Here is a 24,150-nt window from a genome sequence, read left to right as displayed (position 1 = left end):
GAGTGTACACCTGTAGTCCCAGATACTGGGGAGACTGGGGCAAGAGAATCACTTGAGCCCAGGATTGTGAGCTGTGATGATGCCACTGCCCTCCAGCCTGGGCAAGATAGCAAGATCTTGTCTCAAAAAAGAAACTGAGTTTTTTTATACCTAGCAGAAATTCTGTGACAGAGGCACAAAAATATCTATGTTGTGGTTCTGCTTTTATAGGCTAAAAAGTGATAGCATTTAGTCTTGATTTGGGAGTCTTTTTTGAGATAAAAATGTACCCAGAGTATCAATTTGGCAGTATCTTGTATTGTACAATTCGTTTAAAACTAAAGAAGAATACTTGAAGGTTTTCTAATTTTGAAGTAATTGATTCTTGTTATTGATATTGTTAGAAAGAATTCTAGGGAGTTTTTTGGTGGCTTAATTGAAGATTTTTTTAAACTTTTTAAAAGTTATTTTTAGTCTTTCTCATTTTCTAACAAAATTTTCATAATTAAATAATTTATCTGTCTAAAATTTGTTTTCTTTTTGTACAAGAATCAAAGCCATTTTATAGCTGGACAATGTTATAAGCTCAGATTATGTTTAAAAATGTTTAAATATTTTGGTTAGGCATTTAATTCTGATTTTGCAGTAACTAATTTTATTTCATTTTGCTTATCAAGAAGAAACCTTGTATGAAATTTACTATGTATTTACTGAATATTTATCACAATAGTTTCCTCTTTATTAATTTTTTCTTACATACTAAATCAAACAGCTTTTTTATTTTGCTCTCTCAGAGTAAACTACAATTGGCATTCATCATTAAATTCACAGTACTTTATCTTTTGGTGTCATTTTTACAATTATAGCCATAATAATAATTGCCACTCAATTCTGGATCAGTAAAAAAGCCTTCATTTTAAATTTTAAAATTTTTCCATACTTTTTTTAACCTAGAAAAATAATTTAATTATAATTAAAGGACTACTTCAGTTTAATTACCCATTATTATTTTCTTAGTATCACTGTAACTCATATTGCCATAAAGTGTTCTAATAAACACATCAGTTTCTTGACACAACTAGATTAATGATGTGTTTATTGGTAATACTAGAAAACACATGACCCAACATGCATACTATGTAATACAAAAATAGTATCTATACAATGAAATGGTTAAAGTGAAATGTAGTCCTAACAAAACAATAAAGTTGTCAGTAATGGAAAAATATTTTACACTGCTCTGTTTTTTAATTTAGATTTAAATAAAATCATTTAATGAACATTTTCACTATTGTTAAATGTGTAAGAAATGTATGTAAATTTTATAAGCTCATGTAACAATTATGAACATTTTTATAGCAAAGGTTTATATCTTCTTATTGACTAATGCCATGGGAATAAATTATTATCAATTAAATCATTAATTATTGCTTAGTTGTCCCCATCACAGAATGTGTTGACTTACAGTGATGCCAGTAATGTTTGTGTGAGTCTAGTAGCTTAGAGTTTATGTCCAAAATTCTTCCTTTGCTCCTTGCCCTTAGCAGAGCTTGCCCTTGCCCCATTGAGGTTGGGCTTGGCCATGTGACTAGTCTAGTCAACAGAATGTAGGCAGATTTAGTACTATGTGTGCTATAAAAATGAACTGAGTAAATTTATTCCCCCAAATTCCAATTAACCTTTGTTTCATTTCCACATTATAAATTTTGGCCTTCTCAGTCTTGAGGCTAATAGAATTCCAGGAATTAAACGCAAGAGAGTAGGTAGGTTCCTTTGACTCTGGAAGCAAAAATACTTAACAAGGTTTTCCCTGTCTCCTACTTCTACAAAAAAAATCAGACAATATTCTATATCATAAAAAATTCCTACTAAATATTGTAATGATATAGACTTTATGCTTCAAAACTTTTGCTACCTTTTAAAAATAGATATTCATCTTTAAACAACTGAAATTATGTTTGGTGGTCTTGGTATATGCATTTAATTTAAATTGCCATTTATGTTTTACGAAATGTATATATATTTGTAATTTTTGTTGTTAAAATAAAAGGTCACTCATTCTGTCTTCACATATGCATAGAAAGTTAATTAAATTGAAGACTGACAGATTTCTTATTTAAATAAAACCTCTGAGAATCTGTGGCTAAAGAAGTACCAGTGATTTTTTCAGAAATTATATATGACCCATTTTAGCAATTGAGGTAAGAGCAAATGTACATTACTGGCTAATGTGAAATGTTTCCTTGCTCCTAAGAGAATCACAGGAAATTGTCTCCCCTACTCTTTTCTCTGGATTTTGTCTTATCTGTTTTTAATATCTGGAAACCTGCCAGCCATCAGCAGCAGCCAACACTGGGGAACACAAAGTAGAAAACAGAAAAGAATCTGAGCCTCTGAATATTTCACTTTGCTAATGAATCAAAAATCTCCGGAGCCTGCTATCTCTCTGAAAGCCTGTTATATTACTCAATATACTTCCTCATTGCTCCATCCAGTGTGGTACTTTAATTTCTCAGTGTATTCTAACTGAATAAAACAACGAAGGGTCATGATTCATTCTGGGAGCTGGAGATGAAGAGATAAAGATGATCCCATCACAGCCATCAAAACTAGCCTATTGTCTGATGGGGGATAAACACATATACACGCACATGGAGAGTAATGACAAATTGTACAGATGCTTTGTGAAACTAGACACACCTATATCCAATGCCAGGTGCAAGGAGTAGGGACAGATTATAAGAATATCCAAATAGGCAAAAAACAATCAGAAAAGTGGAAATTTAAACCACAATAATCACAATCATCTGATACATATACCTACCAGAGTAACAACAGCAAAAAAGCTTCTTTAAACTGATGATGCCAAGAACTGTCAAAGATGTAGAGAAAGGAGAACATTCACATACTGCTGGTGGGAGTGTAAGTCGGTACATTTGTTTGTATTTCTGTTTACAGAGTGGGGAACCTGTGGCCTCAAGGCCACATGTGGCCATCTATCTAGGATCTTAAGTGTGACCTTTTGACTGAATCTAAACTGTATGGAACTTAAGGATCTAGAAGGCCACATGTGGCCTTAAGGCTGCAGGTTCCCCACCTCTGGTTTAGAATTTAAATGTACTATAGTTGAACACAGGCATACCTATGACCAAACCCCAGCAATCCCACTCTAAGTATATATAGAATTGTATACATGTGAGCTTCAAAAAGTATGCACAGTATGATCACAATAGCCCTATAAGGAGCTCTGACTTGTCAACATAGTATTCTCAAGAACACATAACAAAGAATTTTCAATGAGGGGCTATATTATTTTGCTTATTTTATGTGCATCATGGCTGGTAGTACATGGCTATGAAGGCTTCTTAAAGAAATTGTGCTAGGCATTCTATTTGTACCTGAAGTAGAAATTAAAAGACAAAAGAAAGCAACAGATGGAACTAGAAAAGTGACTAAGGATCTCCAATTTAAAAGAAAATAACCTAATAGGATCATATAATTTTAAGGAAGAGTTCATTGTAATATAAAAACAAAAATACAATTAAAAATTATTATATAGTCTCACTCATGTGATGCAAAAATTAAAAATAAAATTGTATGGAATAAAATCAAGCAGTGCATCAGGAGACTAATATACCATGACTAACCTGGGTATATCCCGAATGGGAAAAAGTCAATGAAGTTAACAGTATAAATTATCACATTAACAAATTAAATACTAAACAACTGCAGGAAAAGATGATGAAATGGCATTTGATAAAACTCAGAAGCCATTCCTACTTATAAACAACAAAGATTTTTACTTAAAAATAAGAGAAAACATTAGAAGGCAACCATTTGAAGCCAAGATGCTAACTGCCATCTCATCATAGCTAAAAACCAGACTTGGTGACTGAAATTCCCAACTTTAAAGTCTCTTTTCGTTATGGCAGCATTTTTCAATGCAGTTTCACATAATAGGTAATGGAAATCAGTATTTCCATGGTAAAGTTTGAAATACACCAGTTTAAACAAAGTTAACAATGTTCTTTACTAGAATATTCTTTAGCCTGTTGATAAGCTGATAAGCTTCTTTTGCTTGTTCCTTAAGATTTAGTAGATGCTACTTTATAAGCTTCCTTAACCAGACTCCCACTTCTTTTTCAAGTACTAGTAAGCACTGGTCATTCTTAACACATAATTTAAAAAATGCTAGGATAAGGCATCATCTCCACATCTCTTGGTTAGATGCAAAGATGGTACCCAGAGGGAAAAACCAATTATCAATGATGTATTCTATTAAAACACTCAAAAGATTATGATTGTGTTATACTTGATTATTAAAATTGCAATTGTGTGGGATGATGTCAATCACTAGATGGTGAATGACTGAAAAATGATATCACGGATGTCCTGTCTGCACAAAATATACAGAGGTGAGGTGCAGATTTATGATAAACCACAGACATTTGGTTGTTGATGCAGAAGTTTTGGCAAAACTGATATCATTTCTTAAAAAGGAATAATGCTATAGGGTTCATTTCTAACTGTGTGAGTATATAAACACACATACTATTTCATCAAAACTAATATTCTTTCATGCTAGCATTAAATCATGACAGCCACCTGGTTGAGAGTGATCACAAGAAGCCATCAATTTTAAGATGCATTGAAATTTCCAAATATTAAAATACATACATATGATTATACATCTCCAAAAGTAGTTGACCAAGGTTTACCAATCCTGCTAATTGTATAATGGATCTTTATAATGGAGAGCTCTAGCAGTCATCATCTTAATCACGTGATCAAATCTGGCATTGATGATGATGGGGAAACAATAGGTATTATGTGCTTCTGATGTGTTTCAATATGAAGCACACATCACCAATTAAGAAGGGTTCTGACCAAGAATGTTTAAGCCTCTAGTTCCAGCTTTATTTTTGTGAGTGATATGAGGATAGAAGCACATATTAGATTTCTTATGAGGAAAGAAATCAATTCACTGTAAGAAACAAACAAATGGGTAGCATTCTATAAAACAGCTTTCCTAAATTCTTATTCAAAAGTCTATTTCTTTTCAGCCTCAATTTTTGATGTAGCTTAAGAGATAAACTCTGAATAAAAATCCTCTCAAAATCTTTGCATTTTACTAGATCTTATCCAGAATGAACTATCTGAAATTTAAATGAATGAGTGTTTACAGGAAGCGTTTCTAAATTCACTATACCAAATATTTGTCCCTCTCCTGAGAACTCATCAGTAGTAATAGTAATGATGAAGATAATATGAATGATAGCTAATATGTTGAGCATAGGCTACATACCAGATACCCTTCCAAGAATCTGATGCATACTAAACCCATCCAATCTCTACAACAGCATTATTAGATAGTTACCATCACCAGCGTTTTAAACCAGCGTTTATGCCCAGAGGCGATAAGCATTTTGCCCAACATCCCACAAGTAGTAGTTACCATGTTTCCTTGAAAATAAGAATTACCCATAAAATAAGCCCTAGCAGGATTTCTAAACATTTGTGTAATATAAGCCCTACCCTGAAAATAAAACCTAGTGATGGGCATGGCTATGCAGCGTATCTGCACAACCCATGCATTTCATCGTGGAGTGGTAAAGAAGAGGAGCACCCCTTCTCATCTGCCCCATTGTGACAGCTACTATTCCAGAGGTGACTGGAAAGGTGCGGGCAGCCCCACCAACAAGGTTGGCTCCCCCTGTCAGGTCCCCGCCATCCTGCATGTGCTGCAAGCTGAGGCTTTGAGGGGAAAATAACACATCCCCTGAAAATAAGCCCTAGGGTGTCTTCTTGAGGAAAAATAAATAGAAGACCCTGTCTTATTTTCAGGGAAACACGGTAGCTGGAATGGTGATGACAATAAGAATGGTTTATGCGATGGATAAAAGTCTTCCTACATTTGTTACATTAATAGGGTTATTATCTAGGATGAATTTGCTAAAGTTTAACAAAGGTTGTATAGTGTCAGAAGGCTTCTATACATTTAATATATCTGATACATATTCTCTCATGCTGTTATGAGCATTAGAAAATCATGATTCCTTCATTCACCAAATCATCCTGCTAGTCTAATCAGAGAGGTGACAAGGCATACATTTTCTGTTTGAATTAAATCATACTGTGACTTATCTCATGTTTTAAAGAGTATGAATGGTGTCTGTAAAACTATTTCTAGGGAAGGACAAACTTCTTAATTTCCAATCATTTATGAATGGATAATTTAGTAAAATACAATGAAAACATTATAGTAATATCAAATTGCTATAAAAGTTTCCAAACATTTATTCTGATTTTCTGTATTTATCTCTTGATGGATAGATGACAATTTTGTGCACTGGCACTAGTCTCTGGAAAATAGTTTGAGTAGCATTTGTCTAAATGCCTTCCAACAATTCTAATTCAAAAGGTTTCTCATTCAGATGAATTCTCTGATGTACTCAAAGATGTTTACCATGTCTACAAGTCTTCCCCAATTCCTTATGTTCATAAGATTACACAGCTGTATCAATACCCTGATGTGCAGCAAGAACTGAATTAAGTTTAGGTCTTTCCCACATTCCTTCCATTCAAAGTGTTTCTAATGAGTACAAATTATCTAATGTTGACTTTGTGCCATGAATAGAGATCTTCACACATTCCATATTTAAATGGTTTTATATCAATATAAATTGATATACAGTAAGATTGTACAGAATTCTAAAGGCCTTTTCGTATTCCTTACATTCAATGATGGCTTTTGAACAGTCCTTACATTCATAGGATTTCCCAAGTGTAAGAGTTCTCCTCATGTTAAGTAAGTTGTCCATACACACACAAAAGCGGTCTTGCATGTCTTTCAATCATAAGGTTTCAGCAGTATCTATTTTCTCATTTGAGTAAGTTGTCCATATGAAGGCTTTCTCACATTCTTTATATTTGTAGGGTTTATCATTAGTATAAGTTCTTGCATGTTCAACAAGGTTTGAGCTATGAGTAAAGGTCTTCTCAAATTCCTTACATTCATAAATTTTCTCACCAGTGTGAAGTCTCTGATGAACACTAAGTTGATAGCCATTACCAAAGGCCTTCCCACATTCTTTACATTCATAAGGTTTCTCACCAGTATGGACTCTCTCGTGTTTAACTAGGCTTGAACCCCAACTAAAAGTTTTCCCACATTCCTTACATTTAAAAGGTTTCTCACCAGTATGAACCTTCTGATGTTGAGTAAGGTGATAGCCCCGACTAAAAGCCTTTCCACATTCTTTACATTCATAAGGTTTCTCACCAGTATGGATTCTTTCATGTTGAACAAGACTTGATCCCCAATTAAAGGCCTTTCCACATTCCTTACATTCATAGGGTTTCTCACCAGTATGAAATATCTGATGTCGAGTAAGTTGATAGCTACTACAGAAGGCCTTCCCACATTCTTTACATTCATAGGATTTCTCACCAGTGTGGACTCTCTCATGTTTAACTAGGCTTGAACCCCAACTGAAGGCCTTCCCACATTCCTTACATTCAAAAGGTTTCTCACCAGTATGAATCTTCTGATGTTGAGTAAGGTGATAGCCCCGACTAAAGGCCTTTTGACATTCTTTACATTCATAAGGTTTCTCACCAGTATGGATTCTTTCATGTTGAATAAGACTAGATCCACAATTAAAGGCCTTTCCACATTCCTTACATTCATAGGGTTTCTCACCAGTATGAAATAACTGATGTCTAGTAAGTTGATAGCCCCAACAAAAAGTCTTTCCACATATTTTACATTCATAAGGTTTCTTACCAGTATGGATTTTTTCATGCTGCGTAAGTTGATAGCCACGACTGAAGGCCTTCCCACATTCTTTACATTTATAAGGTCTCTCACCTGTATGAATTATCTCGTGTTTAGCAAGGCTCGAGCCCCAAAAAAAGGCCTTCCCACATTCCTTACATTTATAAGATTTCACACCAATATGAATTTTCTGATGTTGGGTAAGGTGATAGCCACGACTAAAGGCCTTCCCACACTCTTTACATTCATAGGGTTTCTCACCAGTATGGATTCTCTTATGTTTAACAAGACTTGATCCCCAACTAAAGGTCTTCCCACATTCTTTACATTGATAGGGTTTCTCACCAGTATGAAATCTCTGATGCATAGTGAGTTGATAGGCACTAAAATAATTCTTTCCACAGTCTTTACATTCAAAGTGTTTTTCAGCTGTATGAGTTCTCTCATGTTGAACAAGTTTTGAACCATTACTACAAGTTTTCCCACATTCCTTACAAACATAGAGTTTTTCTCTATTATGAATTCTTTGATGTGAAGTAAGAAATTTACTTTTCCTGTAAGTGGGCATCTTTTCATAGCTGATTACCATTTGACCAAAATATCCCTCTTGATGTCCTTGTAGTCCCTCAAATTTGCTTTTGCACTTCCAATTATTTCTGAAAATGGATGCCCCAAGGCCAAGGGTTTTACTTTTTTCCTTTATCTCCCCTTGAGAAAAATTTATTTCAAAAATATCCTTTTCTGAAAATATTTTTTTGGTCTCATATATTGTTGACTCCAAATCTGAAAGAAAACAAGAAAACACACATTTTATTTCCTTCACTAGAAAAAAAAACTCTTTAGTAGAAATAAAAAAAAAATTGAAAATAATAACTATTGGAATTGAATTCGATTAAAATATTTACTGAACTCACTCCTGAACATTAAGGCTTTCCCCTGTTAAACAATAAACTCACCCTTGATTTTTCAGCTCTTGTGATCTTAATGTTCTGATTTGATAATTTTCTGGAGGATTCCACAGAGATCACTTGAGTAAGTCCTCATTTTCCCATGTGGATGGTCCCTTAAACAAAATGTCAGTTTCTATCAATCAAGCCCTTATGTGCCCAGCTGTGGGCATCGAATGTCCTCTGCTAGGTATGTCTATTAATGGAAATTGACTTCTTACTATAACGAGCTTTAGCTGATTTTGTTTTGTCTAACCCAGGCTTTCTAAGTTTTCTGTAACACATGGCTTGTTTTCTTTACCTCTAGCCAAAAGTCTACTAAAAGACTTGAATTTCACTTTACAGTTTGTTGTCCGAATTTTCAACCTTGATTTCAAGGTTTGATTATTTGTGATTTGTGTGGTACATAAGGAAAGTTCTCCACCTTGTAATTGGCTTATGTGCACACCAGGTCACAGAGCCCCATATAGCTGACTCATCAGGAAATCATTGTGCCACTTTCTACATTTCAAACTTGTCATATGTCACTGATGGTGGGTTTGTATGTCTACACTTTTGTAATGAAGTCTACGGGTAACTCATGGTTGGAGCTATGGCTTACCCCACAACAACATCATAAACTAGTGATTACTAGACTGCTAGCCTAGCTCTGACTACACAGCTGATAAAATATTCTTTATCACCCTTTAAATCACTGTTTTTTTGTCTGTTTTATTTTGTTTTTGTTTTTGTTGAGTCAGAGTCTCACTCTCTTGCCCGAGCTAGAGTGCCATGGTGTCAGTCTAGTTCACAGCAACCTCAAACTCCTGAGCTCAAGTGATCCTACTGCCTCAGCCTCCTGAGTAGCTGGAACTACAGGCACGCACCACCATGCCCGGCTAATTTTTTCTATATATTTTCAGCTGTCCAATTAATTTCTTTCTATTTTTAGTAGAGACGGGGTCTCGCTCTTGCTCAGGCTGTTTTCAAACTCCTGACCTTGAGTGATCCACCTGCCTCAGCATCCCAGAGTGCTAGGATTATAGGCGTGAGCCACCGCACCCAGCCTACATCACTGTTAAATATTTCTTCCAGGTATAGAAATAATCCCTTCTGTTATGCTCTGCTTTAAATTAAAGATCTGCAAGCATGAAACATTTAATAACTTGCTCTTCAGGAAATTCAGTCTCTTATATGTATATTCACTATTATCCTAATTCCTAGGCTTATCTGGCAAAGTAGCAGCCTTTCAATAAAGATAATTAAGAGTTACAGTGGCCAGTTGACAGACTTTTACTTTTAAAAAGTTTCTGTAACCCCAAAGAGTTCTAGAAAAAAGAAGAAGACAATTAGAAAATAAGATTTTAAAAAATCTACATGAGCTCTATGCTAAGTTGTAGAAACTAATAAATGCTTATATAAATTTTTTTAAATAGAATTTAACAATTTTCAACATAAGAGAAAAATTAGATTCTCACTGCTTTAAATGTTGTAGCTCTTTAAGAAAACCTTCAAATACTTACTAAAGCTGTAGCACAAAGAAAAATGAGTTTAACTCCCAGTTAACGTAATGGTCCTATTTACTACATTAAAAGATAAAATGCAAAGCATTGCTATTAGATTTTCAATGTTTTAAAAGAACTTCAAAAGTTTATGTGATATATAAATGTAATGAGAGTTCAACTAATATACCCTATTGAAGATAAATCCTTGGATACTAGTCTAGTATGATAATATGTCTTCTTCCTGATTTTATCACAATGTAAAAACTATGTTAACAAAATATTCTAGTTCATGCAAAACTTGGGTTTACTTTATCATAGAAAGCCAAATTATTCTGAAACATCTAAGTTTTCTATAGCTGCTGTCCTTATCAGAAAAGCTAGACCTGGCTAACTTTTTCTGTAAAAAGCCAGAGTCTCAACTATTGAACTCTGCCACTTTATCAAGAAAGCAACTGTGAATGATATGTAAGCATATAAACAAATGGGCATGGCTATGTTCCAATACAACTTTGTTTACATAAAGAGGTGGATTTGGCCTCCAGTACCATAGTTTTCCAAACCTTAAGATAAAGCCTTGTAGATAGAAGTCTGATGGAAAAAGTAAAAAAAAAAAAAAAAGAAAGAAAATAAAAATAAAGAAAAGTAATTTAAGAAAAATAAAAAAAGATAAAGCCAACATTGCTTTCATAAATATTTATAATTATAAAAATATGTTCAATTAAATTTAAAATTTACATTTATTTAAATTTATTAGCCAGAGTTTTTACAAAAGAATTGATTGATTTTTATAACTTCAGCTAATGATGCAAATTATGTGAATCTGTAAATTTACCTTATTTAAAAATTTTTCAATGTTTATCAATTATTAAAATGGATAATTACATTATTTAAAGATCACTTTAAATTATAAAATCTCTAATTCTCTTAGAGACAATGATCTTGAGTTGTTAATACACACACAAAAAGAAATACAGAATTTTCAAAAATAGGCTGGAAAAATCAGACGGTTCCAACCCTCAAAAAAGCAAAAATTAGCAATGTCTGAGGAATAGGAGGTCAGATTTCCAGAGGTACCATATTATAAAATTCAGAATGCTCAGTTTCAACAACAACAAAAAAATATAAAGTATACAAAGAAACAGAAAACTATCACCCTTTCACAGGACCAAGAGCTATAGGAAATCAGGGAAACAAAGGAAGAACAAAATGAGAATAGCCATAGAAGGACAGAAATTATAAAAAGGAGCCAAACAGAAATTCTACAGTAAAATAACTGAAATGAAAAATTCACTAGAGGATTCAGTAGAAGAATCAGCAAACTTGAAAACAGGTCATTTGAAATTACTGCAGATCAGCAATAAAAAGAAAAATTAATGATGATAAATGAACAGAACCTGAGGGACTTGTGGGATACAATCAAGCACACAACACACACATAATAAGAGAACCAGAAAAAGAAGAGAGAAAAGGAGGCAAAAAAATATTTGAAAAAATAATGTCCAAAATCTTCCAAAATCTGAGGAAAAACAGAATACACACATCCAAGAAGCTCAAAGACTTCAAATGGGATAAACCGAAAGAGATCCACAACAAGACACATTCTAGTTGAATTATGGAAACTCAAAGACAAAAAGAGAATTCTGAAAGCAGCAAGAGAGAAGCAAGAGAGAATCATGTACAAGGATCCTCAACAAGATTAATAGCTAACTTTTCATCAGAAACTATGGAGGACAGAAGGCAGCAGGATGACATATTTAAAGTCCCGAGAGGAAAAAGAAATCTGTCAACCAAGAAATTCTATATACAACAAAACTATCCTTCAAGAATAAAGGCAAAATTAAGACATTTCCAAGTCAGGCATGGTAATCACGCCTATAATCCTAGTACTGTGGGAGGCTGAGGCAGGAGGATTGTTTGAGCTCAGGAGTTCGAGACCAGTCTGAGCAAGAGTGAGACCCCATCTCTACTAAAAATAGAAATTAGCCAAACAACTAAAAATTGAAAACAAATTAGCTAGGCATGGTGGCACATGCCCGTAGTCCCAGCTATCTGGGAGACTGAGGCAGGAGGATTGCTTGAGCCCAAGAGTTTAAGGTTGCTGTGAGCTAGGCGGACGCCACGGCACTCTAGCTCAGGCAACGGAGTGAGACCCTGTCTCAAAAAAAAAGACATTTCCAGAGAAATAAACTCTTGAGGGAGGTCATTTCCGGTAGACCTTCCCTGCAAGAAATGTTAGAGGGAGTCCTTTAGGCTAAAGTGAAAGGACACTAGACAGTAACCTCAAGCCACAAGAAGAAATAAAGAGTATCAGTAAAGGCAACTACATAGGTAAATATAAAAGTCAGTATTATTATACTTTTTGTTTGAAAGTTATTGTTTTCCCTATATGATTTAAAAGACCAATACTATAAATCTATGTTAAAGTAACCAGGCACTTGGTTGACTTTAGAACAAATGGCTGACTTTAGAGCTGGAGCAGGGAAAGAACAAGATGAGCCTGGAACACCTTGTTGTGTCAGAAAACAAGGAGGTGCTCAACGAGTGATGGAGATTTGCCAAAAGGGCACAAAAGCCATCACAAAAGGGTACCCACTGACCAAATCTGGGACAAGCTCAAGCTCAAATATTTTAAGATTCAAAATAAATAATGGGAAGAACAGATTATAGGCTACTGACTAAAATTCCAATATATAAACAAGTGGAAATGTTGAAGAGGAACGTGATCTTTAATAATATCAAAGTTCTTCCCCACAAAATATTTGTTGAAGGAAAAAAAGAGTAATTTTACAAGGATGAAGCAGACATGACCACAATCAAGTGCTCAAAGTGAGTAATATCAGTAATGACAAATCATGCAAGGAGAACAATACAGTATCGATTCTGTGATATTCTTACCAAAGATCCACACTCTAAATTTAATCATGAGGGAAAAACAGACAAACCCAAACTGAGGAACACTGTACAAAGTAACTGGCCTGTAATTCTTTTTTCTTTTATATTTTTAATTATTATGAGTACATATCTTAATATATATATCATAATATATATCTTTATAAGGTCTGTGTGATGTTTTGATACAGGCATTCAATGTGAATTAATCAAATCAGGGTAATTGGGGAATCCATCACCGCAGGCATTTATCATTTCTTTGTGTTAAGAACATTCCAATTCCAGTCTTCTAGTTATTTTAAAGTATACACTTATCATTGATTATAGTCACTTTGACGTGTTATGAAATACTATTCATTCTAACTATCCGGCTATATTTTGTGCCCATTAACTATCCTCACTTTACTGCCCCCACCCCCCCTACTATTCTTCCCAGCCTCTGGCCACTATCATTCTACTCTTTGTCTCCGTGAGATCAACTGTTTTTAATACTTAGCTCCCACATATGAGTGAGAACAAGTGAGATTTGTCTTTTTGTGCTTGGCTTATTTCCCTTAGCATAATATTCTCCAGCTCCAACCATGTTGTTGCAAATGGTAGGATTTCATTCTTTTTTATGGCTATATAATATTCCATTGTGTATATATATCAAATTTCTTATCCATCCATTGATGGAACTTAGGTTGATTCCAAATCTTTGTTATTGTGAATAGTGCTTAAATAAACAAGGGAGTGCAAATATCTTTTCAATATACTTATTTTTCCTCCTTTGGATATATACCCAGCAGTAGGATTGCTGGGTCGTATAGTAGTTCTATTTTTAGTTTTTTGAGGAACCTCCATACTATTCTCCATAGTGGTTATACTAATTGACATTCCTACCAACAGCGTACAAAGGTTCCTCTTTCGCACATCCTCACCAGCATTCATTATTGCCTGCCTTTTTGATACAAGCCATTTTAACTAAGGTGAGATGATTATCTCATTGTAGTTTTGATTTGAATTTTTCTGATGGCTAATGATATTGAGCATTTTTTCATATATACTGTCAGAAATTTGTATATCTTGAGAAATGTCTATTCAGATCTTTTGCCCAAATTTTAATCAGATTATTTGATTTTTTTCCTATTGAGTTGTTAGAGCTCCTTATATATTCTAGTTATTAGTCCTTTGTCAGATGGGTAGTTTGCAAGTATTTTCTCCCATTCTGTGGGCTATCTCTTGACACTGTTGATTGTTTCCTTTGCTGTGCAGAAGCTTTTTAGCTTGATGTGATCTCATTTGTCCAATTTTGCTTTGGTTGTCTGCACTTTGAGGGTATTACTCAAGAAATAATTGCCCAGATCAATGTCCTGAAACATTTTCCCAGTGTTGGTTTTCTTTTAGTAGTTTCATAGTTTCAGGTCTTACAGTTAAGTCTTTAATCCATTTAATTTGGTTTTTGTAATTGGCAAGAGGATCTAGTTTCCTTCTTCTACATATGGATTTCCAGTTTTCCCAGCACCATTTATTGAAGAGATTTTCCTCACTGTATGTTCTTGGAACTTTGTTGAAGATAAGTCCACTATAGATGTGTGGATTTACTTTTGGCTTCTCTATTCTGTTCCACTGGCTTATGCGTCTGTTTTTATGTCAGTATCATACTGATTTGGTTACTACAGCTCTGTAGTATAATTTGAAGTCAGGTAATGTGATTCCTCCAGTCTTTGCTCAAGATGGCTTTGGCTATTCTGGGTCTTTTGGGGTTCCATATAAATTTTAGGATTATTTTTTCTATTTCTGTGAAGAATGTCCTTGGTACTTTAATGGACATTTTCACAATATTTATTTTTCCAACCCACAAGCATGGAATATGTTTCCATTTTTTTGTGTCCTCTTTGATTTCTTTCATCAATATTTTATCATTTTTATCGTAGAGATCTTTCACTTTTTTGGCTAAGGTTATTCCTAAGTATTTTATTTTGTTTATAGCTATTGTGAATGGGATTGCTTTCTTGATTTTTTTTGAATTGTTTACTATTGGCATATATAAATGCTACTGTTTTGTATATTAATTTCATATTCAGAAACTTTACTGAATTTGTTTATCAGTTCTAATAGTTTTTGTGTGTGTATATGTGTGGAGTCTTTAGGTTTCTCTGAATAAAAGATCATATCATCTGCAAACAAGGATAATTTGCCTTCTTCCTTTCCAATTTGGATGCCCTTTATTTCTTTCTCTTATCTGATTACTCTAGCTAGAACTTCTAGTACTGTGTTGAATAACAATGGTAAAAGTAGGTATCCTTGTCTTGTTCCAGATCTTAGAGGAAAGACTTTCAGTTTTTCCATATTCAATATGATATGAGCTGTGAGTCTATAACATATGGCTTTTATTGTGTTGAGATAAGTTCTTTCTATACCTAGTTTTTTGAGAGTTTCTACCATGAAGGGATGCTGAATTTTATCAAAAGCTATTTCAGCATCAATTAAAATGATCACATGGTTTTAGGTCTTTTATTCTGTTGCTATGGGGTATCTTATTGATTAATTTGTATATGATAAATCATCCTTCCATCCCTGGGATGAATCCTACTTGATCATGGTGAATAATCTTTTTATAATGTGTAGTTGAATTTACTTTGCTAGTATTTTGTTGAAGATTTTTGCATTTATGTTCATCAGAAATATTGGCCTATAGTTTTCTTTTGTTGTTGGTGTTCTTGTTGTTGTTATGTCTTTGTCTGGTTTTGGTATCAGGGTGATACAGGCCTTGTAGAATGAATTTGGGAGTATTCCCTCCTCCTTGACTTTCTGGAATACTTTAAGTAGGATTGGTATTAATTCTTTGAATGCTAGGTAGAGACATGAGACATTTTTAGGATTTAACTTAATGTTAAATACAAAATTCAGAGATTGTAACTTTGAACTTCAAATCTGTTGTAAGTAAAGGAATCTGTTCACTCTAGTAGTAAATTAATTCTGTTCATTTAATCTACCCCTATATAAGGTAGAGAGGCTCTTTTGAAAGTCAAAATATACCAGGACTCTGTTTCTAGCTGTTCTCCCTACATGAGTGTCAGAAAATAACAAAGAACCATGCTTCTTGCTTTAATGTGCTTAAGAATCACTGGGGGATCTTGTATAAATGCAGATTCTATTCAGCAGGTCCCAGGTAGGACCTGACATGCAGCATTTCTAACCAGCCCCAGAAGATAATTATGTTAATTGTGTAATATTTCACAATAAAAAGTTAAAACTTAAAAAAAAAAAACCACACGCACACAACCTATAAACCAAATCATGACTTCTAATCACTAAGAAGACAATCCATATTCCTCCCCCAAACCAACTGTCTATCATCTGGCCTGCCTATCTCCATCACTAATTTCCTGGTACTCTCTCCCTCACCAACTCTGCTCTGGCCTTCTTATGGTTCCTCAAACAAAAAAACCACAATTTGAGTAGCAAGGACACACACCTACAGAAAGTCTCAAGTTTAACACAGTATGAAACCTGGTTTCTTTGATAATGGTTATGAAATAAATGCCCTATAAAGCAAAATCAGTCCCTTGGTCATTAAGGAAGAGAGGAGATTGCAGGAAGGGGCCCGGATATAAAGCTCACTGAGGGATGAGAAAGGTCAAGCTGCTTAACAAACCCATTTCTAACCCAACAAATATAAAAACATTCCTTTGGGAACAGAGAGAAAAAATTCACCTGGTTTCTTCAAAGATAGCCCTATAATTTCCGATAGGGAAAGCTGATGTTGTGAAGAAGATTTTCTAAATTATTTCAGGCAGATGACCTTACCCAGTGACACCAAGTTACTATAGTTCTCCAACATCACATCCAGGTATAAGTCCCTCTGAGTGGGGTCCAAGCATTCCCACTCCTCCTGAGAGAAGTTGATGGCCACATCCCTGAATGTCACCAAACCCTAAAACCAAAAATCCATGTATTACTAGTGAAATTAAAGAAAACATTTCCAAGAAGAAAAAAGAGGATATGAAGGATAAACCACAAAGAAGGGGAAAATACAACAATCAAGTAGGCTGGAAGCCTCTGATACAGGTAGGAAAAAGCATGAAAATTAGAGTGACTAAACCAGAATGTCTACATGTTCTAGAAGAATCCTGTTATAGCAAAATTAAACCCCAAAACCCCTCCTAGATACTATAAGATAACTCAGCTACCCAGACCTGCCTGGTAATATATAAAATAATCATGCCGGGCGTGGTGGCTCACGCCTGTAATCCTAGCACTTTGGGAGGCCGAGGCGGGCGGATTGCTCAAGGTCAGGAGTTCGAAACCAGCCTGAGCGAGACCCCGTCTCTACCAAAAATAGAAAGAAATTAATTGACCAACTAAAAACATATATATACAAAAAATTAGCTGGGCATGGTGGCACATGCCTGTAGTCCCAGCTACTCGGGAGGCTGAGGCAGGAGGATCGCTTGAGCCCAGAAGACTGAGGTTGCTGTGAGCAAGGCTGACGCCATGGCACTCACTCTAGCCTGGGCAACAAAGTGAGACTCTGTCTCAAAAAAAAAAAAAAAAAAAAAATCACAGCTTCTTCTCCATTAAATAAAAGGTGTGTATGTGTACATATACATGCATAGATACAATCTACTATGTGCCTGCCTCATAAAGTCTTTGTAAATGTGAATTGCTAACCATCTTTTCCCTTTAAGAAATAAGAAAACATAAAAACGTTTTTCCAAATATATTATAAAGTCTCTATTTTCTAAAAATGATATCCATTAAATTAGGGATTATCATCAAGTTTCAAATACACCATTCTGTTAGATTATATCATAAGCATTATCTTATTATTATGATGAATAAACAAAATTTTTTTAGCTGAAATTCATTTTATTCTCTAGATATATGAGATTAATAGAGTTATTATATTTATACATTTGGGATGAACAATACCTCTGAAGATCTTCTTAATTCTGGGAATTTTCTTACTTGTTACCATCAACCACCCTTGCTAACACTTTCCTTGTTCCTGAGTTAGAGTATACTGATATAAGATGTTGTACATGACACAGATGTCACCCAAGACCTGCATGTCCTGGTCAATGACAAAATGGACTTCAAAGTCCACTGAGTTCAAAGTCCATTGGTGGTGGAGTTCTTTGGCAACTTCAAAGACCACTGGTGTTCATCTCTTAGGGCATTCCTGGAAAGAACCACTTACTCCCCTCTCTAATCAGAAGAGCCTCCCAAAGCATGTAACAGCATCACATAAACTAAGGTTGAGACGAAGCAATCCTAAATTCCATCTTACTTGTCTGGAAAACCCAAGTTCTTGGAGCAGTTCCAAGTTTTCCACTGTGTTCCAATGGGACCCTCATCACTAACATATCACACTACAGACTTGACAGAGGAATGAGAAATTCAGGTAAGGGAAATAGTGCAGACCTCGCTGAACAAAGGTGATAATGAAGGGCATTACTGAGACAGCCTGCCATGGACATGCCATAGTTAAACACCAAAGCTCTCCCAGGCAATGCATAAACAACTGAAGCTGTTCTTTTGAGTGACCATCCGGTTGTCTAAGAGCAGAGTATCTTGACTGGATTCTTTGTTAGCTGCCCTCTAATTAGCATCTTACCCTCAAAAGGGAAAACCGTTGTTTAAAAAAATCCTGAAGTCTTTCATTCTCTTCCCTTTCCTCCTTTATATGAATCCTTTTGGCGCCTTTGATAGATGAAATCAATCTACTATTGGTTTTCCTTATATACAAGTAAAAGCATACTAATTTGTTCTATATATCTTTGAACTATTCTTTGACAGAAGCTTAAGTATCTCGCTCGAAAGGCTTCATTACTTCACTGCTCTATCACTGCTCTTCCTAGAAGACTGAGCACACGGGAGATAATGAACATTATGATCAGTGAATATGACACTGATTGGAAAGGGGAGGGACACACAGGGAGGATTCTGGCCTATTTGGCATCATCCTTCACTGGAATAGGAAGAACTGAGAAGTAGGTTCAGAGATGGAGTTCTGTCAGGTAGAAAGCCTTAAGAAATTAAGGAAAAGATTCATATGATCTAAAAAAATCACAATATTTCATGGAGAGAAAAATATCAACTTACATCAGTCATGGTTCTAGAATTGCAAGAACTAATTAATGCTCCATGGGGTTCCTCTACTGGTGAAGCACAGACTCCAGAAAAGCCAGAACTGGGGAAGGAAAAAGTAGCATTAGACCAGGTGTACTTATGTGATCCCATGCTGATTTAAGCTACTAAAAATATTTTATGTTTTCCATTCCTACTTCTACTCCATACCCCACACACCATTTATGGAATCTAAACTCTCACACAAAACTCCAAGGTTCTTCATTCAGCAGGAAGGTTTTAAGCAGTGCTTTGGGGATGCTAATCTGGACATGGGATTGGACTACTCGGTCCTGCCCAGATCAGATCCTCCTCCTTTCATTTCCACCTCTCAGGACTGATAAAAGGCTATATGGTCTAAGCCAGAATGTCCTTCATGGGCTCAGGACTGAAGGAAATTGGTCAAGACATGGGAGCTGGACAGGATAGACAAGAAATTGCTCAGGAGTATAAAAACGCTGACTTCTTAATGCATATATCAGAACATCCATGATACAGAACACTATAAAGTTAGTAAGTGCTAAATTGGGGAAATAATCAAGATATACTGTCAACAGAAAAAATAGGTTATGAGATATACAGTATGATTACATTTATTATATAATATACACATAAACGCACATATATATATATGCACACACACATACACAGAAAGACTGGCAATCAAACATCAATAGATGTTTGGAAAGTTATACATCTATTAATAATGTTTACCTTTTTATTGTGATGACAATGTTCTTTTTGTTTAGGTATTCTGCATAATTGTAACCATGGCCATGCATTATGTTAACGCCATGATTTCTACATATGCCCATGTCCTGCCTAGAAAATAATGGCTGGAATTCCCCAAGTAATACTGTGGATATGTTGATGAGGTCTTGATCCAGCTTCCCTTCATGTCTTCTTGAGAGATGGGTTTATTTTGCATCTGAACTTATGTTAGACATGACATCCTCCAAATAACTGCCGAATCATCTGATACTATTAGCCTCACTTTGCAACTAACATTAGTAGAATAAAAACTATAGAGAACTGACAGAATAAATTCCATTTGCCTTCACATAGTTGGCTGTCACCCAGCAATATTGCTTATAAGTACTTTCCTATGAATTCCTAAGGTTTCCTATGAATTCACCTGGATTGCCTATTAGCCTTTATTGGTGGCTGCCTTACACTTATTTCTAGGCATGTTTTAACTAAAAATATATAGAAAAATTAGCTGAGCATGGTGGCGCATACCTGTAGTCCCAGCTAGAGTCCCGGCACTCTAGCCTGGGCAACAGAGTGAGACTCTGTCTCAGAGAAAAAATAAAATTTAATTTAAAAAAAATGTATATCTTGCTGCTTGAGCACAATTGATTAAAAGAAAAAAAAAAAAAAGAAAAAAAATGTATATATCACCAATTACTGTGATTTTATTCTGCAGAAACAAGACACATAGGCTCACAGGAAAAATGATTTGAATAAAAATATACCAAAATAGTAAGAATGATCAACTCTAGAAGATGTAATTTTAAGTTCCTTCTCTATACATCTCCTGGATTGCTGAACATTTTACACCAACTCTGCATTAATTCCCTAATCAGAAATATAAAGACATTTCAAAATGTAAAAATAGAGTGACAGGGGAGGAATATATTTCAGTCATTAAGAAAACTGAAGAGGCCAGGCGCAGTGGCTCACGCCTGTAATCCTAGCACTCTGGGAGGCCGAGGCAGGCGGATTGCTCAAGGTCAGGAGTTCGAAACTAGCCTGAGCAAGAGCGAGACCCCGTCTCTACTATAAATAGAAAGAAATTAATTGGCCAACTAATATATATAGAAAAAAATTAGCCGGGCATGGTGGCACATGCCTGTAGTCTATTCAGGAGGCTGAGGCAACAGGATTGCTTGAGCCCAGGAGATTGAGGTTGCTGTGAGCTAGGCTGACGCCATGGCACTCACTCTAGCCTGGGGAACAAAGTGAGACTCTGTCTCAAAAAAAAAAGAAAAAGAAAAAGAAAACTGAAGAAACAGGACTACCACTGAAAATCAGCGGGCCTGAAACAAATTATATCTACAAGCCCTTGAACAACCTGTAGCTGTTGCTCATCAATTTAAGGAGACACTTTCACTGTCAAGATACTTCTGAGAATCAACACAAATTAGGTAAGCCACCTTCAAAGTCTGAGAAAGAAAATATATGAGCATAAACAGAACAGTATTTGGTATAGCACTAAGTGTGGCTATACCTCTCTACTTTTTCACTGAACGACCAATTAAAATAATACTTTGGCTACAATCCTTCAAAAAGGTCTTTCAAAACTCTATCTTATCAGATAAGATTCATATATAACATAATATTCTTTTTTTTTTATTTTGAGACAGAGTCTCATTCTGTTGCCCAAGCTAAGATAGAGTGCCATGGTGTCAGCCTAGCTCACAGCAACCTCAAACTCCTGGGCTCAAGCGATTTTCCTGCCTCAGCCTCCCAAGTACCGTGTTTCCCAGAAAATAAGACCTACCCATAAAATAAGCCCTAGCAGGATTTCTAAGCATTTGCACAATATAAGCCCTACCCCCAAAAAAAGACCTAGTGATTGGCGTGGCTACGAAGCATATCTGCACAACCCATGCATTTCTTCGCTGAGCGATAAAGAAGATGAGCAGCCCTTCTCATCTGCCCCATGAGAGTTCTATTGCTCAACATGAGAGACTGGGGCCAATGGTTTTAAAGGAAATAGAGTCACAAGAAATTCAGGATGGAATTCGGGGTTTGGAGAGTTATGATGATGTTCCAGAAGAAGACGACTTAACTATATTTGAATAAGTGTAGATTGTTGTACCGTACTTTAACCCTTTGCACTCGCTTGCTTTTTTCTCATTATCCACTCTCGACATCCGAGTGCAAAGGGTTAAAAAAATAACACATTCCCTGAAAATAAGCCCTAGGGTGTCTTCTTGAGAAAAAAAAAATATAAGACCCTGTCTTATTTTTGGGGAAACACGGTAGCTGGGACTATAGGCGAGCACCACCACGTCTGGCTAATTTTTCTATCTTTAGTAGAGATGGGCTCTCGCTGTTGCTCAGGCTGATCTGGAACTCAAAGCTCAAGCAATCCTTCTACCTCGGCCTCCCAGAGTGCTAGGATTACAGGTGTGAGTCACCTTGCCTAGCCTGCTACAACTCTTAATATTTAGTAAGCCCTAATCATGGGCCAGGCACTGTTCTAAAGAGTTTTACACACAAAAACACATCATTAAAACTCCATTAGGTAGGTATTATTTTGCCCCCATTTTATAGATGTGGCACAGAGAATCTGAGTCAATTGCCTAAGCCTAAGCTCACACATATTGTAGATCCAGAGCTTTCCTTTTTTTTTTTTTTTGATACACAGTCTCACTCTGTTCCCTGGGTTAGAGTGTGTGGTGTCATCATGGCTACTGCAACCTCAAATTCCTGGGCTAAAGTGATCCTCCCGCCCCAGCCTCCCGAGTAACTAGGACTACAGGCACATACCACCATGACTAATTTTTCTATTTTTAGTAGAGATGGGATCTCTCTCTTGCTCAGGCTGGTCTTGAACTCTGAGCTCAAGCAATCCTCCTGCCTCCGCCTCCCAGAGTGCTAGGATTACAGGTGTGAGCCACCACACCCGGCCCAGAGCCTTACTTTTAACCACAACGTAGTACTACTGCCTCTCACAAGCCAAACAAAGCTAAAACTGAAATAACTCATGTTTGGCAATGTCAGACATTTCTAACCAAAGATTATCTGAAAGTCTTTGCCTTATTGGTGCAGAGCACATCCCTATGCTCAGTGCTCAATCACATTTCTGCCCTAAAAGCCTCACAAAGCAGGCAACATTTATGGCTGAAACTTTGCATTGCTTTAAAAAATCCTCCTACCTTGCCTTGCTTTAAAAATCACGACTTTTAAAAAGATAAAAAATAGTTTGTATGCAATACCACACCTAAATACTAATCTCCTCAAGTAATCTACTCTAAAATAAAGCCGTAACATTAATCTCCAGGTGGTGTTTTTCTATACCATCAGAATGCACTGGAGGATTTGGACAATTTCCCTTCTGAGTAGGTGGCTAATAATTGAGGAGAAGGACAATAAGGGGTTACTGAGAAGGCTGCACCAGTGTGGTGGGTCATTAACCAGAAGGAAGACCCAGGAGAGACACTACTAGTCAACATATTTCACGCCAAGAAAAGCAAATGTTCTCATGTCCTAGAAACAAAAGTAATTGAATGTATTAAACACACACACACATGCACGTACGCAAGCACACACGCATACACAAACTCACCTGAACCTTGATTTCTAAATGTGAAAAAATTATTTCCTTCTTCTCAAGGTGCTTCCCAGGCAGCACTGAAGGAAAGGGGAAAGAGAAATTATGAGACAGCAGCATTTCTCACAGTACAGATATACTCAATGTAAAAAGGAAAAACAAAAACAAAACCTTCATCCACACATAACCAATGAAATGATTATAAAAGGGAGGCTGCCACCTGTCTCGGAGTTGACAGCAATACTTGGGGACAGAGGTCCGGCTGCAGTGGTTCTGAAACGTGTAGCCGGCCTCCAAAGAGCTCCCAGACGCGCCCCTTCTAGGAATCCTACGTCTAGAACCTCCCCATCATGTTTCCCAGCAGTCTGTCACAAGGATACTTCCAGCTCTAAAACTCCCATCTTTCTTGCTTGAAACTTTCATTCTGGGCCTTAGTTAGTATAGACTTCTTTCTCGCTGTCATTTAACTGTGGCAGGCCCAAAGACAGCCTAACGGGAACCCAGAGCACTCGGTCAAAGCAAACCGCACCTACAAATAAGGCCAAGTACCCCACCACCCCAACCGCACCCACTGTCACGGAAACACACCCTGGCCCTGTCACTCCGTCCGTCACACACTGTCGCCCTCAGCTGCTCGAGTACACACAGGCTCGAGGCTCACAACACGCCCTGTCCGTG

The 24,150-nt window shown here is 36.1% G+C and overlaps 1 protein-coding gene across 2 annotated transcripts; it reads right to left on the bottom strand.

The window, feature by feature from the left end:
- Positions 1–130: 130 nt before the first annotated feature.
- Positions 131–24,149, bottom strand: ZNF283 (zinc finger protein 283). Of its 2 annotated transcripts, XM_012761324.3 has the most exons (5): positions 24,061–24,149; positions 23,488–23,552; positions 19,167–19,254; positions 16,869–16,995; positions 131–8,539 (listed from the first exon to the last, which is right to left on the bottom strand). In XM_012761324.3, exons 3-5 carry the CDS (start codon positions 19,173–19,175, stop codon positions 6,834–6,836), a joined length of 1,842 nt encoding a protein of 613 aa, XP_012616778.2. In that variant the 5' UTR covers positions 19,176–19,254; positions 23,488–23,552; positions 24,061–24,149; the 3' UTR covers positions 131–6,833. The 2 variants fall into 2 exon arrangements, with proteins under 2 accessions (XP_012616778.2, XP_012616772.2); XM_012761318.3 differs by lacking the exons at positions 23,488–23,552; positions 24,061–24,149 and having other exon boundaries at positions 19,167–19,790.
- Position 24,150: the final 1 nt, after the last annotated feature.

The sequence above is a fragment of the Microcebus murinus genome, chromosome 16 (genome assembly GCF_040939455.1).
Source record: "Microcebus murinus isolate Inina chromosome 16, M.murinus_Inina_mat1.0, whole genome shotgun sequence".
NCBI lineage: Eukaryota > Metazoa > Chordata > Mammalia > Primates > Cheirogaleidae > Microcebus > Microcebus murinus.
The sequence above is the reverse complement of the archived record's forward strand: the minus strand, read 5'-3'. Positions and strand labels throughout refer to the sequence as shown.

Excerpts from the sequence above, each read along its gene's own strand:
- ZNF283 (XM_012761318.3), bottom strand. The coding sequence starts at position 19,304 with ATGGGATCACATAAGTACACCTGGTCTAATGCTACTTTTTCCTTCCCC. Across the intron at positions 16,996-19,166 it reads ATTCTAGAACCATGACTGAT|GGTTTGGTGACATTCAGGGA; the intron begins GTAAGTTGATAT and ends TTTTGGTTTTAG. Across the intron at positions 8,540-16,868 it reads TAGTAACTTGGTGTCACTGG|ATTTGGAGTCAACAATATAT; the intron begins GTAAGGTCATCT and ends GTTTTCTTTCAG.